At 45.1% G+C, this 18425-nt stretch overlaps 1 protein-coding gene across 2 annotated transcripts in view; it reads right to left on the reverse strand.

The window, feature by feature from the left end:
* LRRC69 (leucine rich repeat containing 69) overlaps positions 1–18425 on the reverse strand; it is a 61917-nt gene that overhangs the window by 19233 nt on the left and 24259 nt on the right. For both annotated transcript variants that reach the window (XM_025199419.1, XM_014518216.2), the window contains exon 6: positions 8153–8263. In XM_025199419.1, coding sequence (XP_025055204.1) covers positions 8153–8263 — 111 coding nt within the window. The remainder of the gene's footprint in view (positions 1–8152; positions 8264–18425) is intronic.

The raw sequence follows: 18425 nt of genomic DNA on the forward strand, positions 1-18425 counted from the left end.
CCAGTGCTAAAATGTTAATCATAAAAAAAAAAAAATCTCTCTAACAGAAGATACCACAATAACTACAGAACAGATTCACTCAAATAGCATTTTCTTCTGCAATCCTTTCTGCACACTGTCTAAATGTTAGTATCTGATGAAGGTGAATGAATGCCACTGCAGGTGGCAAAAACTAGAGAAAAAATTGGATGTACCATAAAAATGGAACACAAGAAATTGACATGACGTATGATGATTTTCCAAGTGAAATAAGGAGATGATCTTTTCTGCTTATTGAGCCACTGATACCACCAAATAAAGTTTTTTTCGTTTCTTTTACCATTGAGAAGAACCTATTTATTGGATAGAATTTGATTTTTGAAGTGCACAACATCAGATCTTTGGTATCAAACTGCAGTGTCGTAAGCTGGAGTAAGATAAAAGAAAACAGCTTATCCCATACTTTTCCTCTACTTCAAAGTTTAACACAGTGTTATCTGCTGTAAATAGCAGCTGATCTTTCATGGAGCTAAACAGGCAGAAGCAGTTTGTTCATTTGCAAGGCTACTTTCCACTACTCGTTTGATTCTTTTTGTGTTCCGAGACCGTCAATAGAACTGAAAGCAGGAAAACTAGGTGATAACTAAAAGGATCATCTGCAGGCTTATTAGGTTTGAGAATGGTAATTACAAATTGCCTTCTTCTACAAACATGGCATGGGACAAAAGCCATGAAATGAAGCAACATATGTAAGAAATGTTGCATTTGTTGCTTCATTTCATGGCTTTTATCCAATACCATGTTTGTGGAAGAAGGCAATAAGTAATTACCAGCATGAATGAGTTATTTAGGATAGGGGTGTAGGTTGTAGCCATGTTGGTCTAAGGACATAGGCAGACAAGGTTCCTTGGGTGAATCTGATATCTTTTATTAGACCAACCCAAATAGCTGGAGAATAGTTATTAAGCAAGGTTTCGGGTTCAAAAACCCTTCGTCAGGCCAAGGAAGTTTCAGCAGTTGGTATGTGCTCTTCATGGATGTACAATTGACTCCCCAGCCCAGCCTCCGGCTTCTTTACTTTTCATTCCATCCAGGAAGAGCACACACCAACTGCTGAAACTTCCTTGGCCTGACGAAGGGTTTTTGAACCAGAAAGCTTGCTTAATAACTATTCTCCAACTATTTGGGTTGGTCTAATAAAAGATATCAGATTCACCCAAGGAACCTTGTCTGCCTTATTTAGGATAGATGTTTTTTGCATTCAGTGCTTTCCCAGCTTTCAGCCTCTCAATAACCTTCACAGAACCACAGAAAAGTAGGACTGGAAGGTACCACTGGAGGTCATCTAGTCCAACCCCCTGCTCAAGGCAGAATCATCCCCATCCAGTACTTCCCATAGACCTGTTTGTCTAATCCAAGGACAGACAGTTATTTTGGCTGGAGGGCCACTTAAGTTTTGGTGAGCTGTTGAGGGGTGCAAGGATAGCCCCGCCCTTTGACAGCTGCCCCGCCCCCTCTTCACCATCCTGGGACGAAAGTCCACCTGCTAACCTGTGACTTTTGCCACCAGAAGTCCCTCCCCTTGCCCCAGAAGTACTTCTTTTGGGAGGGAGGGTGCTGACATTTTGAAACTGGAAAAAAAATCAAATCACATAATAAAACAAACAAACAAACAAACAAACAAAAACAAACAAAAACAAATGTCTACTATAACTTATTTTAATTTTATTTTAAAATTTTTTGTCCTGATTTATGTGCATTTGCATAGCATATCTAAAGGCAATTGCATAATAGCTCAAAATTCATTCCTACTCTTGTATATTGTGGGGGGGTGGTTACGGAGTGTGTGTGTGTGGTGGGATGTGGGTATGGTGGATGCAGTGGGGAGGGTGGGTATAGGGTATGTGGTTGAGGTGGGGATGGGAGGAGGGTGTGGGGTTATGGTGGGTGGGGTGGGAGTGTGTGGGAGGGTTTTTGTGAGAGAATGGTGTGGGGAGGGAGGTGTGAGGGGGCCGTGAGTGACTGGGAGGCTGTGTGCGCATGTGTGTGGGGGAGGGGGGTCCTCAGAGTTCCTGGAGGGGACCCAACGAGGCTGTGCTAGTGCCTGGAGATGCCTCTGCAGGCAGCGAGCAAGGCCAGCCCCACCTGACCCCACAGCTTGCCACTCCCTGTGCTCCCACCCTAGTCCCCTACTGCAGGTGGTAGTAGCATGTGGGGCCAGCCCCACCAAGTTCTGAGCAATGAAGCCAGAGGTGCAGGTCATGGGGCTTGGCCAGGGTGGCAGGAACAGGGGCAGAGCCAGTCCAGTTACATAGTACAGAGCTCCCCCCTATTCCCCATGACTTATGCGTAGCAGTGAGTGGGGCTGGGCCACCAGCTCTATCACACATGGCTCTCCCCAGAAGCGCATGGCTTGGGTGGACTGCATGCAAGCCTTGCGCAATGGAGCCAGGCAGACCCCGTGCCCACGTTCCATGCTCCTGCAGCCCCACCCTGAGTTCCTACTAGCCCCAAGGCACCAGCGTGGGCCCCGCGCTCCTGCCTGCAGCCACTTCCCTCACTGCCAACTGCCGCCCTTCCCCTATTTCCCTACTTTCCCTCTCGTGTTGCCCACCTGCCATTGCTGCTGCCACTTTCAAGCTGCCGCCACCACTCCTGCCTGCTCACTGCCACCACTTCCTCTGCCCATGGCACCACTGCTTCTCACCACTCCACCCTACCCCCCACCCTGGCCAGGGCAAGCTGGGCTGGCTCCATGCCATGCAGCCAGAAACCGCATGGTGCTGGCTGGGGTGGACTGGCTCCAGCAGGATACAGTTCCTGACTGCATGGCCAAGACCACATGGCACAGCATTGAGCCAGCCCAGCTCAACCTGGCCCCCACACAGCATGGAGCCAGCTCCTGCCACTGCAAACTGCTCATCTGGGAGCTGCTGATCCAGTGCTAGTCCACTGTTCCCGCTGCTTGTCCAGGAGCGCATGGGGGGTGGGGCATGTACCCCCAGATCTGCACAGGGCAGGCTGGGGCCAGGGCTGTGCAGGGCTCTTCTCGCCCCGGCCCACCCCACGTAGGTCCGAGGCACATGCCACCTCATAGTCTCCCAGACCAGCTGCAGGATAAGCAGGCTAGTGCTGGACCAGCAGCTCCCCGATGAGCAGCATGCAGAGGCAGGAGCCTCCCCCACCTGTGCACCCAACGAACCATGGCTCTGTCCTGCACCTCCCCCACCCCAGTTAGGCAGTGCTTGCCCCAGCACCAGCCCCACTCCTCCCTCACCACATGGGCCTTGCTGCCCCCCCGTGCCCCTTCCCTCCCTCCTCCCCTCCCCTTCCATCACACCAAATTTACCAGTCGCACACAGCTCTCCAAGCTGCCGAGCTGTGCTCCTTGCTGCCTACATGCTGCGCTGTGGCTGTGCACGGGCATTTATTGGCCACATTATCAGCCACATCAAGCCGATTTCCAATACGATCAATTTTCTTTATTGATATTTAAAGAATTGGTATTGGTGCCTATCTGATATTGGACCAATGTAATCCACCTATACTTACGGCTGTAAGGAAAGCTATTGTAGAAGTATCTGTAAATTGTCCAGAAGTCAAGCTTGCCTATCTCAATTAGAAGCAGACTAAATTGCTGGAATCCAACATGTGCAATGTCTTTAATGTGCTTGAAAGGCTTCTGGAGACATTCCATAAAGAAAAAAAAGCTAAAGTTGCAACATTTGTAGAAGACAACCTGTTCTCAGGCCACATTATCATGAAAGAACACTAACCTTTCCAACACTAATAAGTGTACTTTTAGGTGACTGTGCTAATGATACCATCACCTAGTCCCCTCAATAGCACTCTTAACTGTGCTGATACATGTTTAAACACAGTGCAAGCTTTCTTGTTGCCTTACCTATTTTTTCTCTATTATGCTTTTTATTTTAGAAGGAGGGAGATTTCTCCTTCAATCATTTTTCTGCAATTTGTATTGGAGAACCAATATATGAATGTATATGCTTTGATGGCAGCATATTTATATGATCATCTGTAAAAGTTCAGGTTGGATAGATATAGTAATTCCCTAACCTCAAATTTCAAATCCTGCTTCTAAAATATCCTGAGCTTCCTCCTATATACAGAACTATTACCAAAACCAGACTGTACTCTGCAAGAGAAAATAAAAGCCAATAATTACTATTTTCAAAAAGCTGGGTAGTCAGACTGAGTTGGGAAGAACAAGCAAGGGAACCATTCTGCATGCAGGAACTTCAGGAAGAGACCAAATTTATTTTCAAGGAATGAGTTAAATTACTTTGGTAATGCACAGAAGTGGAGGCTGTACCTCTACAAACCATTACTTAGCCAGAGAGTAGCTGAAGAACTGATAAAATAGATTTCCAGGGTGGGGATCCCCTGGGAAAATAGTTATGGACCAAGGGACTAACTTCATGTTTCATGTCCTTAAAAGTGTCTGTCATATCCTTAAGGTAAAGCACTAGAGGGCCTCAGTCTACTACCTCTAGACCAACGGGCTGGCTGAACATTTTAATGGGACCCTAAAAAATAAGCTTTGTCGCTGCACCCAAGATGACCATTGGCAATGGGACCTGTTAGTACCCCCTTCACTATTTGCGATTAAGGAAGCACCCCAGGCCTCTTTGGGCTATACCCCTTTTGAATAGATATATGGGCATTCCCCTCGTACTTTGTTGGACCTGGTCCGCAAGGGGTGGGAGAAGGATGACGGGGTCAGGGCGAGCATTCTTGGTTTGTGAACACCCTGAGAAAGAGGCTGCAGGTTGCTAACAGGGTGGCCAAGGATAACTTACAAAATGCTCAGTCAACAACTGGAGCAGTATGATAACAACAAGAGGGGGCGGGGGTTCCAGGTGGAACACAGGGTCCTAGTCCTCCTTCCTAGCTCCAGGAGCAAATTTTTGACCTGCTGGCAAGGCTCATTTGAGATTGTGAGGCAAGTTGGCCCTATTGATTATGAGGTATTCTGACCCAGGCATAGAAAGGAGAAACAAGTCCACCACGTGAGCCTGCTGAAATTATGGTAAGAGCTGGAAGGCCCTTTGGCCATCCCACTGCCTGAATAAAAGGAATTTGGATGGGAAATGGGTTTGGATGGGAGAAACACTAGGGAAGGCAGGGCTTGAAGGCAGCATACTCTTAGGGCAACATCTCATGAATGGGCAGCAACAGCACTTGCGAGAAATAATTCAGGACTTGAAAGATGTCTTTAGTGAAGCCCTGGGGAGGGCTGGGGGGCTGTATAAAAGATCATCACCCCAGAATGCATAATAGTTTGAGAGAAGTGAAGGAGGATGCCATATTATAGGTATCAGCCTATCAAAGAGGAACTAAATAGAATGCTATAGCAGGGGGTCAGCACTGAGTCCTGAAGCCCATGGAGGAGTCCGATTATAACTGTTCCAAAGGCAGATGGAACCCTTCGCTTGTGCATAGACTTCCGAAAATTAAATACAATTATGTGGTTTGATGCACTCCCTATGCCTCAGATGGATGAGCTTTTAGAGCAAAGTGGACAAGCCAAGTTTATTTAAACAAGTTTATTAAACCTGGCAAAAGGATAGTGGCAGATGAGATTGGAGGGCCAGGCCAAAACCATTTTTGGGACTTCCTGGGGCTGTATGAGTTTAAGAAGATGCTTTTCAGCTTTAATGGAGCTGTAGCGACTTTCCAACAGCTGACAGGTTGGGTGCTGGCTACACATCAGGGGTATGCGGCTGCATACATTGACAATATTGTCGTCTATAGTGAAGGCTGGGACCAACTTGTTAGATCAGTGAAAATTGTCTTATAAGAACTAAAACAGGCTGGCCTGACAGCCAACCCAAAGAAATGTACTCTGGGAAAAGATGAAACTAAATATCTGGGCTTTCTAGTAGGGCAAGGCCATATAAAGCTTCTGGCAGATAAGCAGATACAATAAAAAATTACTGCCCCCTGCCTGTTGGGTCACAGGGGCTTGAGCCTGCCTGCAATGCCCCTGGCCAGCAGGCAGAAACACTCCAGCAATCTCTGAGGAGGCTGCCAAACTGCCCCTCTCCCTAGCCCTGCCCCACCCCTTGAAGCTCCAGGGCTGTCAGCAGGGGAGGGAGAAGGGGATGGAGCAGCAGGCAGCTGCTAGCTGCTTTGCCTGGCAGGAGTTTGGGGGGTGGGGGAAGGCAGGGTGGAACAGAGCCCCCTCACCCATGACCCCCCCCAGCTACTGAGACTAGGATACTGGGGGGAGCTGGGCCAGGCCTGCAAGGCAAAGGGGGTTCCCTTCCCCCACCCAGGCCTCTTGGCAGTAGCAGCAGCAGTTACCAGTTCAGCTTTGCCTGTCCAGAGTTGGGGTGGGGAGGGAGAGGAACTGGATGGAATGGAGCCCCCTCACCTCATGGACCTGACCCAGCTTTCCCCAGCTTGGGAGCTGGGGTGAGCACAAGACGAGGGGGCTCCATTCCATCCTGCCCACCTCTCCAGCTCCTACCCATCAAAGCAGCCAACAGCAACCTGCTGCTCCCTCCCCCTCCTGCTGACAGCCCCGGGGAGGGGGTGAACTGGGCTGGCACAAGCACCAGCCCAGCCCCGCAAAATATGAAACATTAACCCTAGAGGGAACACAAGTTCCCTAAAGTGTTCTGCTTTAGAGCACCTTCTTCTAATAACTGATTTGACCACAGTTAACTTTTCATGTGATCGGCCATTTAAAAAAATGCTCTGCAACCATGCACGTGTTACATCATGGCTATACAGCACTTTCAGGGACCCAACTGCACAAAAATGTAACTTATGTAAGCACCCTAACTCTTCGGTTTTAATTTCCCCTATGGGTATACAAGCCTAAGCTTTAGGAATCACATGCACAGCTTGATTGAGCTCTAAGAGTCTTAGCAAATCAGAATTTAATGGATAACTACCTCTAAGTTCTTGGGGTTAGATTTGTAAGAAATATCTCCTCTATTAACCTAATGATGTAATTATTGGCTGTACTCTTATATATTTATTATTAAGGATTCTGGATGAAAGCCATGCTCCCGAAAACAATATAACAGACTTACAACCATAATATTAATTTAAACAAAAATCACAGAAATGCAAATATAATAATAAAATAAGGCCAACTATTATAAAAGCATTATTCCTACTCCTAGAATTAACATAATCAAGTACAAATACAGTTATAAATCAGATCATGAATCTATAAAAATGTTGTGCATGGGTCCACAATTAACATAGTATAAAACAAATATAGTGATAAAGTTTATCGGTCATATGAACAGTAAAGGATGTTTAGCTCTGATCACTTCAGCCTTGTAAGCAAAAATTGCAATACAGTTTACTAAATATGGATCTGTTTGCTGCAGGAGCCATGTTAATTTCTCTCTATTTGAGAAGTATGTCAATTTCTGCAAGAATGGTGATAAATATTTTCTCCTTATGTTGTTATTTAAAGGACATTCTAAAACATAATGAATAGTGTCTTCCAAAACTCCTAGACAGACTGGGCAACATCTTTTATATTGGCTGTATTAGCCAACCTGGTGATTTAATTCAGTGTCATTTTTACATGGATTTGTTGATTTGATTCTAACTGCAACCTTGATTTGATAATTTTACTAATTCTTATTTAGTTTAGTTAAAGTTTATAGCAACTTCTCTCAGCACTAGGCTTGTTTTATTTTAAGTTTATTTATGAACTAGTAATTAAACCCACATTATATACACAGACATTCTTTTTCCCAAATAGCACCCTAGGTCAGAGTTCTCAAGAATGAAGGTAACTTAGGTAAGGTATCTGACAGCTACGTGGCTCTCTCAAAATTCTCACAGGGCTCTGGCACTGGATCTTTTGGCTGCACCTACATCCACATTATTTATGAAATCACTTAACATCAGGCACTTCCAAGACAGTTAAATGAAAATGTAAAAGGACGGTTGTTTGATAAATGACCTTCTGTCTTCCTTCCAATTTTACGCTTTCTCCTCTGTTCGATACTTTGGCTATATTCAGATACAATCAAACAATACCTATAGGCAAAAGATAATGAACTATATAGTTTTGTGCGAAGAACCAACCTAGAAAGTCAGGTAACATTTAACAGATTTTTCAAATCCTGACATTTAAAAAGGATAATAAAGATATTATTTAAATTCTCTCATTGCTCACAGTAAGAGATAACATTTCTTCTTCTTGTATGGCACAAACAGGCTGTTTCTGAAGCAATGGATTGTCTTCACAGTAAAGCTCCTTCAGTCCCATCAACAGAAGGTCTTCCATCTATTTGAAATTAAAAATATTTTCTTTAGGTGAGAAAAAGTAAGGAACCTACCAGCTTTGCTACTCAAAATATTCCATCTCAAATATTTACATTTTTATTATAAGAATATAAAGAAAGAAGGATAAATGTTCTTGCAGATGTACATGAACTAATATTGTTAGGGAAAATATAAGATTTAAGGGAACACTGTTGCAAACATCTAATATAACAATTTAAATCAAACAATCAAAATTTAATTTCCTCTAAAAGAGAAGTCTTGTGACTAGAATCCTACTTAAATTACAGCTTATAAAAAAACCTCTCAATTTAAAATCCAAGACGATGTATACTAGTATAGTTCAACCTGTCCATTCCTGTCCCAACATGACTGATTTTCCCACATGCATCTAATTCTGAATCAATAATTGACTCTATACTGTAATAGGTTGAACAGTTCCAATGAAACGCACACTCAAGCATGGAAGCAGTGAGACTCTTTGCTAGGGACGTTTATTATGAGACTGGGCAAATTATTCAATGCAATAACAAAACACATTAGCAAAATTAAGGTTTATGATGATCAGAAAACATAAATGAAATAGGTTTAAAAGACCCAAAAGACACTTAAGTTTAGTTTTAACTTCTTTTCCAGCATGGCTAATAAAAGCTGTGAAAATTACACAGCCAATAACAGTACCAGATAGTAGTAGTATATTTAAAGCTTTCACCAAAACAATATAGTAAAATCAATAAAAAATCATTAAAATAAAATAACAGTATTTATATAACTTTTTTGTTAAAAAGATACAGTAAGATTATCCATTCTACCAGTTACACAAAATTAAAACAGAACATCATATATATGGTGATATAAAAGAAGATAAATGAAGCAGTGAATAATAAAACAAAACACGAGCATTCTTTGATTTTGGCCCTTATTCTTTGAGCACATAATGCAAATGTACCCAAGGAGTATAAAACAGGCCCTGAAGTGTTATAAAGGAACCTGACTTGTTTTTTTTTCTTTATTAGCCCAGTATTTAAAGTTTCCCATTAATAAAGAGATCCATTTTCTTCTTTCTTCAAAAAGCCACAAATAGTGATTTCTTCAAGACCACAAATAGTGCTTTAAGTACTCTATCTTCTTCTACCCACAAAAGCATATTCTGTCCAAATACAGTCTGATGTCACCTGTCCACTAGAACTGCAGATATCATTAAAGAAAAAACCTAGTAACAGCATCTGACTATTTGCAGTTTTGTACCCAGACAGGTAGGTTTCTAGGACAAATGAGTGGTTAATTAATCTTAAAATAATACTGTTCAGCTAATGGCTCCTAGAGGCAAAGCATTTATACTATAGGATCATGGACACACTTTCTTGTTCTCTTTGTTTACCTCTGATATAAAAATATTAATTCTATGGGCAAAATGAGTGCAAGTCAAACAACAACCTAGATCTCAAAAGCTGGTAACAGTTCTTTTTGGCTAGGAACAGACATTACACATAAACCAGTTCAAGTGATCAGAAACTGGTTTAAACCTGCAACAGAACAGATGCTCAGTGCACATAAACCAGTTTGAAAATGGCTGAAATCGGTTTGAGACAAACCTGGTTGAATGTAATATCAGACTTAACTGATCTGGGTCAAACCAGTTTATGCAATGTCTGTCCCAGACCCCTTCCTGGTTTAAAATAAACCAGACACCCCCAACATCCCGGCATGCTCTCCGGGCTAGGTGGGGCTCTCTGCTCCAAAGCAGGGCTGGCCCCTCCCCTCTGCTCCCTGGCTGAAGCTCCAGTAGAGACTGCAGACACAGCAGGGTCTGCCTGGCTTCCCCCTGCCCTACCCCCACCCCTCACTGCTTAAGCAGGAATTCCCCCCGCTTCCCCTCCTCCCACAGGACAGACCTCAGCCCCATGGACCCTAAGCACGAGGTATGCTAGCTAATGCTGAGAGGTGTCTGTGTGTCTCTCTCTCCAACTTCACTGGGGCAGGCAGACAGAACAGTGACCGCTTAGGGCTATTTGGAGCTAATCAACAGGTCAGCCAGTAAGCTTTTTAAAAAGACTGTGAAATAATGAAAAGAGCTTACTGTTTTGCTGATGAGGTGATAATCACTTTTATCAGCCCCCTGCTGGCTTGCTCACCTGTCAGTTTGCTGCAGACCAGTATAAAGAAGCAGGGAGAGGGAGACTGAAAAGCTCCGTATCATCAACAGATGCATGCACTGCACACATGCATCTGTTGCCTCAGAGTGCTAGCAGGGGGATAGGGTCTGGCAACATTCCTGCCCCTTGAGCAGCCAGCAGAGAAAAGCCTGGGGCCATGCAGGCAGACTTCCCCAGGCAGAGGTCCTGTGGGGGCCTGGCCACGCCCCCCCCCAGCTCAGTACTGTACAAGGGAAGGGAGGGCTGCTCTAGTACTCCCCGGCTCCTAGCCTAAGCCACTGCAGTCATGTGCCTGAATTTCCTCCGTCCAGAGATTGTCTGTCCGGTTACAAACCAGTTCAACCTAGCCAGGTTAGACTAACCTGCAAAGATTGAATGAATTCAGGCTCAGGCTTCTTGAATGTCTGTTCCTAGCCAATACCACAAGAATAACAATGGCTAAAAAAACGCATACCTTTCTTAGGAAAGTTTTAAGATTATTATAATGACTCAACCACAGATGTGTGTTCTTATACTCCTTTTACATCAAATGTCAAAATATAATCTCGTTCTCATAAAAAAACCTGTGAAGAGCAGATCACTAATTTTGGAACTCTCTAACTCTGCTTATATCCACATCTGCAAAGAACACACAACTAAGAAGCTGTTCTCAAGAGTTTTTATTTAAGACAATCTGGCAATTATCCCATGACAGAAAAACTTATTTTAAAGTTTTAAATATACAGTTCTCATAATAAGGTTAGTCAGCTAAAATGGTGCAGAAATAGTTCAGTTCAGATATTTCTAGAATTCAAGAAAATAAAAAAATGTTGCCAGGGAAACTTTAAAGAAATATTTTATACTCTAAAAATGAAGTTCTCTTCCAGTGCACATTCAAAAGAAAGATCAAGGAAAAAACAATTATAATCCTCTGAATAAATGTATTATATAAACACTTAGGAGATTAAAGACTACAAACCCTTTTGAAATCATCTTGCTGTATCACGTAGATGTATTTAAGTACAGAAGTACCAAGTCTTGCAGAAGTTCCATATTTTAAACATTGTACACATTGGCGTTATACTGAAGTTAAATGAACTGTAATTTTAATCCTCAAATAACTGTAGAAGAAAGTTAAAGAGTATTCCTTTAAACCAAAACTATTTCTGCACAAAAACCCCATTTTAATGGACTTGTGTAGCTAAACAAACATACAAGAGAAGGATTCCATATCTATCCTAGTAAAAAGTTCCTTTCAACAGTGTTTTTTCTTTTTTTTTTTTTTTTAAACAGAGAATTCTGTCCAGCTTTTGTTCCAGTATAGAGAAAACAAGCATATATCTAATAGTCTACTCAATGCTCACGTTTTTAACTTAAGATAACACATATACCTGAAATAGGTGAATAGTGATTACATATATAATGACAATGGACAAATGAAAACAGGAAGAGATTTATATATCTGTGTTATACAAAAGCTTGCAGAAAATATTCTAGAGCTGTTGACCATTTCTTTGCTCTAAGAAGCTCTTTTAATCATTAGATATTTATTGCTTTACACATTTTTTTTACTAGTTCATAATTAGTATTTATGATTAGAGCACTAAAGCAGGTTTTCTGTTACCTCTCAGTTCTGTGTTAGAATCAGACTGCCAGAACTATTGTGAAGCTATCACATCATCTCTTCCTTCTGGCAAGGTAAGGGAAACCCCTGCTAAATTCTGTGGGTACACTTCTGAGCCATTCAAACTTAAAGCTGATTTAAGAGAACAAACCTTTTTGTATGTCTGATAAAATAAATCTGGATACTCTAGTTGTAAGCTGCCTGAAAAAGATTTGTAGGCAGTTTTGTGAGACATCATCACAATTCAAATTATACAGAGCATCAGTGCTTGAAAGGTATCTAACATTGGCTTACTGTTTCCTCTGGCACATCTCTTTCCAGTTACCTTACAAAACTGATATTTCTACTCAAAATGGATCATTAAAAACTGAAGACTTCTGTCTCTTGGTAATTTTTTCTTAAAACACAGTGGCCTTGAAGTTGCATGTCATTAATTAATTCTTGGAGGTTTTTAAGGCCCAACTTGACAAAGCCTTGGCTGGAATGATCTAGCTGGGGATGGTCCTGCTCTGAAGTGGGGGTTGGACTAAATGACCTCCTGAGACCCCTTCCAATCTTAATTTTCTATGATTCTATGACAGCTTTCTAAACAGAAAAGGGTACCTTAACAAAACTCCTTGTTCAGTTACACAAATTGTGTCCTTGTAGTAGAAGAACAGTAGTACTTGTTATGGCTTGGAGCAGGGGTGTTCAAGCCACAGCCCACAGGCCAGATCTGGCCCCTGGCACCATGTTATCCAGTCTATGGGGAGTCCCATTGGCAACATGTAGGGGGTACACACGGGTGCACATGCACCCCCCCGAGATTGGCTGTGCACCCCCTGAGAGAAGCACTGGAGGCATTTCCAGGTTGCTGCTGGCACTTCTGCTGGCGGTGGCAATCAGCTGCTGGGGAACCCCCCAGTATTAGGAGGCACCGGTCGTCCATGGGGAGTCCTACTGGCTGTGGCCCTGCATTCTAGATTAGGGTACACAGAGCAGCAAAGGCCCAGTCCCAGCACTTGTTGCCCTAGAGTCCAGGCAGGTGGGGCATTGCAGGGCCTGGGGCTCAATCCTGGCATGCAGGGTGTAATCCTTCCCATGGACCAACCCCACAGCCCTCATCTGGCCCACCAAACAAAAGGTTGAGTGCCACAGGCTTAGAGGACTTGTCTACACTACAGAGCCTCTTTGGTATAGCGGTATGGTACCAACTTCTTAGTTGGTATGGCTGCTAAAGCCATGTTGGCAGAAGCCCCTAATGGCGGCACAGCACATGACAACATAAGGAATTTTGCCACAGACAAAGCTACACTGTCTTCCAAAATGACATAACCTAATGCACCTTTCTGTCAGCACAGTGGTATTTATTCAGGGATTCTGCAAGTTAGCTAGGGGCTTTCATTTTTTCATACTCCTCACTCATAAAGTTACATTGTGAAAACAAGCAGTGTAGACCTGACAAGGAATATTATCACTGATGGCAAAAGTAAAAGACCCTGTAAATAATGAAAATGCTAAATGAATTGAACCATGTATGCCCTGCCCTATTTAAAACAAAACACCGTTCACTTAGTCACTAAAAGTCAAACTCTTAAAATTTAAAAATCAGTTTAAACAATAATAAAACTAGGTTCCCTTCAACTAATATCTTTTTCCTATTGGAAGGTATCACATTTACATTGAATTAAGCATAAAATCCTGCCTGAATTTTTTATTCATCCTTGCAATATTTTTTCAAAAATCCTCAGCCAAGCTTCAAATTTGCTGGCCCAAACTGAACTCCAGAAAAAATAAAGGACACAACAGTCCTTTATTCCCTGAAGGTAACTATATAGCTGCACAAAAGCATACAGAAGCAACTATCAGAATAATCTGTCAGACAGCAAACCATGAACACAGACTAAAGCTTGTTAAGTCTTCGTGAATTTATATTGCAACATCTTGCTGGCTAAAACCAAAGCAGAGAGACAACTAAGGGCCAGAATTGTTCCCAATTGTTCTGCAGGCCAGCAGAATAATAGAGAGGAAGAAAAAATGTTCCTTTCCCTTGACAAAGGCCTAATCAAGCTTTCCCTTTTAAACATGAACCAGTCCCTTGTGTTGGTCCCTACAGGGCCCCATGATTTAGTACAGACGGTCAAAAAGTCTAGGGTTGAATCAATTCAGTCTTTGCAGGTTAATTTAAGCTGCATAGATTAAACCAATAAGCAAGTAAACAGACATTCACTTTTGATTCCAGAAATGCAGCCACATGCCTACAGTGGCCCAGGCCAGAAGCCAGGGGGCACTAGAGCATGTCTCCCTAGTCAGCTGAAGCAGACAGCTTGGGTCAATGCTAGCCTGCCCATCCTGTGAGTGGGGCTTGTGGGGAAGATGCAAAGCATCCTGGAATACTGGGGGACTATGAGTTAACTTGAATCTGGAGGGGAATCGGAACATAAATTAAGTAAACCAATTTAACCTAAATCAGTTAAGTCTAATACTACATCCATCCTGGTTTATCTTCAACCAGCTTTGACCATTTTGAAAGTGGCTCATCTGTACTGAATATCTGTTTTGATACAGATTTGAACTGATTTCCGATTACTTATACTAGCTTATGTGTAATTTTTGTCCCTAGACCAAGTGTTTGCAGCCCCTGAAGTCTCAACAGAGCCCAGGTATTGCCCTGGTTTGGAGTTCTGTACAAACATTCTCACAAGTCTTGCCCCTTTACCAATTACCCCCTTCTGAGAACAGGAGGCTCTGTTCAGAGGCATAACAATGTGGTCAGGTGCCCAGGGTAGCTGCCACACACAGGAGCAGTGACTTTCCTGTTGTTGCTACACCACTGGCACAATGTGCAGCTGACACTGCAGCTGTTTTTTTCCATCATGCCCCAAAGTCAACACCCAGGGCAGCTACCCCAGTTGCCCTTCCCTCCTGATGCCACTGGATTTGTGGATAGTGTTGACCCCTCAGACTCATTCACACCTTAACTATGCCCATTCCCAGAAATCACCAAAAAAAGTCTGTTTCTTCAAAAGTATTCAATCTATAATAAGAGAAGCACACATAGGCTTTGCAGAGTTTCTAAACAGATCACTGTCATTTACTTTATAGCATGAGAAATACACAGATCTAGGGAAAAAATAATAAACTTTGAAAGCATTTCCTCACCTCAATTTCCTCATTACTAGAGGTCTGTGTTTTCCGTTTGCTGTGGCTGGAGCACTGGGGAGGAGGGCATGTATGTGTGTGGGTGTACATGGCAGAGGTGTGTGGAGGGGATGGGCAGTGGCAACACACAAGGGGTGCACGTGCACCCCCTGACCATGCTGGTGCACCCCCTATGAAAAGGTGCCGCCAACACTGTCGGTTGCACCTGCAGGCAGATGTCGCTTGCTACCGTTGGCAGCATCTGCAGGTGGTCAGCAACTGCTGCTGCCAGTGTCTGTGGGTGGTTGCTGACCCCTGGTCGGTGCTCGCCACCTGCGTCGCTGACAGCCACCGGGAGCACATGACATTCATGGGGATGGGTGTATGTGGAACGGGAAGGTGTCCAGGCACTGGGGCTGCAGCTGGGCAGGGGACTGAGGCAACACCCAGAGGCATCTGCCTCTCCAGCAGGGGAAGGGGGGCAGGTCTTTTGGAGGCAGGGGGAGCTGCATGGCTCGGCTGGTGGGGCCAGGGGCCAGTGCCCGTGCTGTCAGGGACAGGGCAGTTGGAAGACGCTGCCCAGGGGTGCATGGCCAAAACCACCTGGTGCAGTGCAAGAACCCCAGCCTCGGGCAAGTGGTGCCACAGACATCCCCTCCTCCTCCGTGTGGCCCACACTGGGGCTGGACTCGTTCTGCTATGACCTACGTGAGCCAAAGCCACCGCTGTGCCCAGGCAGGACGGGGCCTAGAGCCCCTCACCCTCCTCCAGCTGTCTGCAGCATAGCCATGAGCCAGAGCCATGCTCCACTCCTCACTGCTGCTGTACAGCACAGTGCTAGTCCTCCCCGCTGCACTTCAGCCCCAATCCCAGCCGGCAATGCAGAGCAGCATGTGCTGCCACTGTTGCCGCTGCCAGTGGCTCCACATGAGATGCACTCCATGTATCTCATGCTGGAGACTATCCCCACTGTGTTCCTGCAGCCCACCATTTTGTAAATCCGGGCAGGGGGCAACTGGGGGCTCCCTCCAACAGAGGTGGGGGGAGTGAGACCTGTGGGTTGGGAGTGATGGGCACCAGAGGGGGCAGGGGGTAGGGAGTGAGGAGCACCAGGGGGGCAGGGAACTGTGGGTCAGGAGTGATGAGCAGATGGGGGGCTGCCAGTTGAGAATGAGGGGCACCAGGAGGGGTGGGGGACTGTGGCTCAAGAGTGAGGGGCATCAGGAGGGCCAGGGGGCTGCAGAGCAGGAGTAAGGGGCACTAGCAGGGATGGGAGGGATATAGGGTGGGAGTGAGGGGTACTAGCATAGCCCGGGGAGGGGGCAGGGGACTGTGGGTTGGGAGCGAGGGCTACCAGTAGGGTCAGTGGGCTGCAGGTCAGGAGTGAGTGACAACGGAGGGGCAGGGAACTGTGAGTTGTGAGGGGTAACAGCAGGATCAGGGAACTATGGGTTGGGAGTGAAGGGCACTGAAATGGTCAGCCGGGGGCAGAAGACTGCTTTAGAAGGGAGGGGCACAAGCAGAGTCACCAGCTTTGGAGTGAGGAGCAACCAGCATGGGCAGGGCCAGGACACTAGCATATCAGGGTTGTTCAGTGCCACAAAGCAACAGGGACAACCACAGCTGGACCTGCATCCTGGTGAGTGAAGGGGGCAGCGGGAGCTCTGATTTTCCATGATTAAAAAAAAGCAAAATTAAATGGCATATTTTATTATACTGATTAAGGCACTGGTAGGTTTCAAGAGTGCTTTAAAATTGTAAATATACCAGTAAAACATTATATTAAATTGATACATACATACATAGTGGTGTTTCATTTTAAACATTGAAAAACGCTGATTTGGCAGGGTTTAATCAGAGAATTTGCGATTTTTTAATCAGAGAACTTATGATTTTTAAACAGAGAAAACCAGGATCCCTGCTCATTACCCAGCGTTTTTGTTGTTTGTTGTTTTTTTTGGCGGGGGCGAGGGAGGATTAGATCAGTTTCCTTGGAATGGCACAGCCTTGGGGTCAGCTGATGTGCATCTCATGGTCTGTCTTTTGAATTACTAGTCTTTACAGCTCCCCTTCTCTTCTCTGACCTTGACTGGTTTCACAGCTAAGTCAGGCCCTGTTTCTGTTATGAAAGTTCCCTCATGTTTTCTTCCTCCTGCCAAAAACTTGGAAAGCCTTATGCTAAGCTTACTAGATGGCTCTGAGTCATCTATATTTCATAGTTTCATAGTTTTAGGGTCGGAAGGGACCTAATAGATCTTCTAGCCCGACCCCCCGCCAGGGCGGGAGAACAACAAAAGAGCCCTAAACAAAAAACGGGACTCAAATGAGTCTAGCCAGGTAGGTATCCAGCCTCTTAAAGATCCCCAGGGTAGGGGCCAGCACCACCTCCCTTGGAAGTTGGTTCCAGCTCCTAGCCGCCCTAACTGTGAAGTAGTTTTTTCGGATGTCCAATCTGTACCTCCTCTCCATCAACTTGTGCCCATTACTCCTTGTTATGCCAGCGGGGGCTAGGGGAAACAGCGTCTCCCCCAAACCCTTCTGGTTCCCCCTAGTGAGTTTATAGACGGTCACCAGGTCCCCCCTCAGCCTTCTCTTGTGGAGGCTGAATAGGTTCAAGTCCCGCAGTCTCTCACTGTAGGGTCTGCCCTGTTGTCCCCGGATCATGCGGGTGGCCCTCCTCTGGACCCTCTCCATGTTGTCCACATCCCTCCTGAAATGGGGCGCACAGAACTGGACACAATACTCCAGCTGCGGCCTGACCAGCGTCGCATAGAGGGGGAGGATCACCTCCCTGGCTCTACTCGAGATGCACCTGTGGATGCACGACAAGGTCCGGTTAGCCCTGAATAATGACACCAAGATCCCTTTCCACCTCCTTGCTCTCAAGTAGGGAGTTCCCCATCGTATAAGTGTGCTGCTGGTTCCTACTACCCAAGTGCAGCATGTTCTTGCTACAAACATTTTGGCTTCTTTGTTCTGTGTTTGGTTATGTTTCCCTTTTCTAAACTCCAGACCCTTGCAGTCAGGAGAAAACTGATTTTCTTGGGAAGAAGCTATCATTTGCTCTACACCAGGGGTAGGCAACGTTTTTTGGCTGGAATGCCAAAAAACCCCACAATGCCTACCTTGGAAGGTGCCGGAGTGCCAGCATGCCAGAAAAACAAAATAAGGGCAGAGGGTAAATGGCAGGATGCCCTGCTTGTGCCCCTTGCCCCCCAGCCCTGCTGCCCCTACCCCCCAGCCATGCTGCCCTGTGGCCCCCACCCAAAGCCCCTACCCCCCAGTCC

Source organism: Alligator sinensis, unplaced genomic scaffold (genome assembly GCF_000455745.1).
Source record: "Alligator sinensis unplaced genomic scaffold, ASM45574v1 scaffold273_1, whole genome shotgun sequence".
NCBI lineage: Eukaryota > Metazoa > Chordata > Crocodylia > Alligatoridae > Alligator > Alligator sinensis.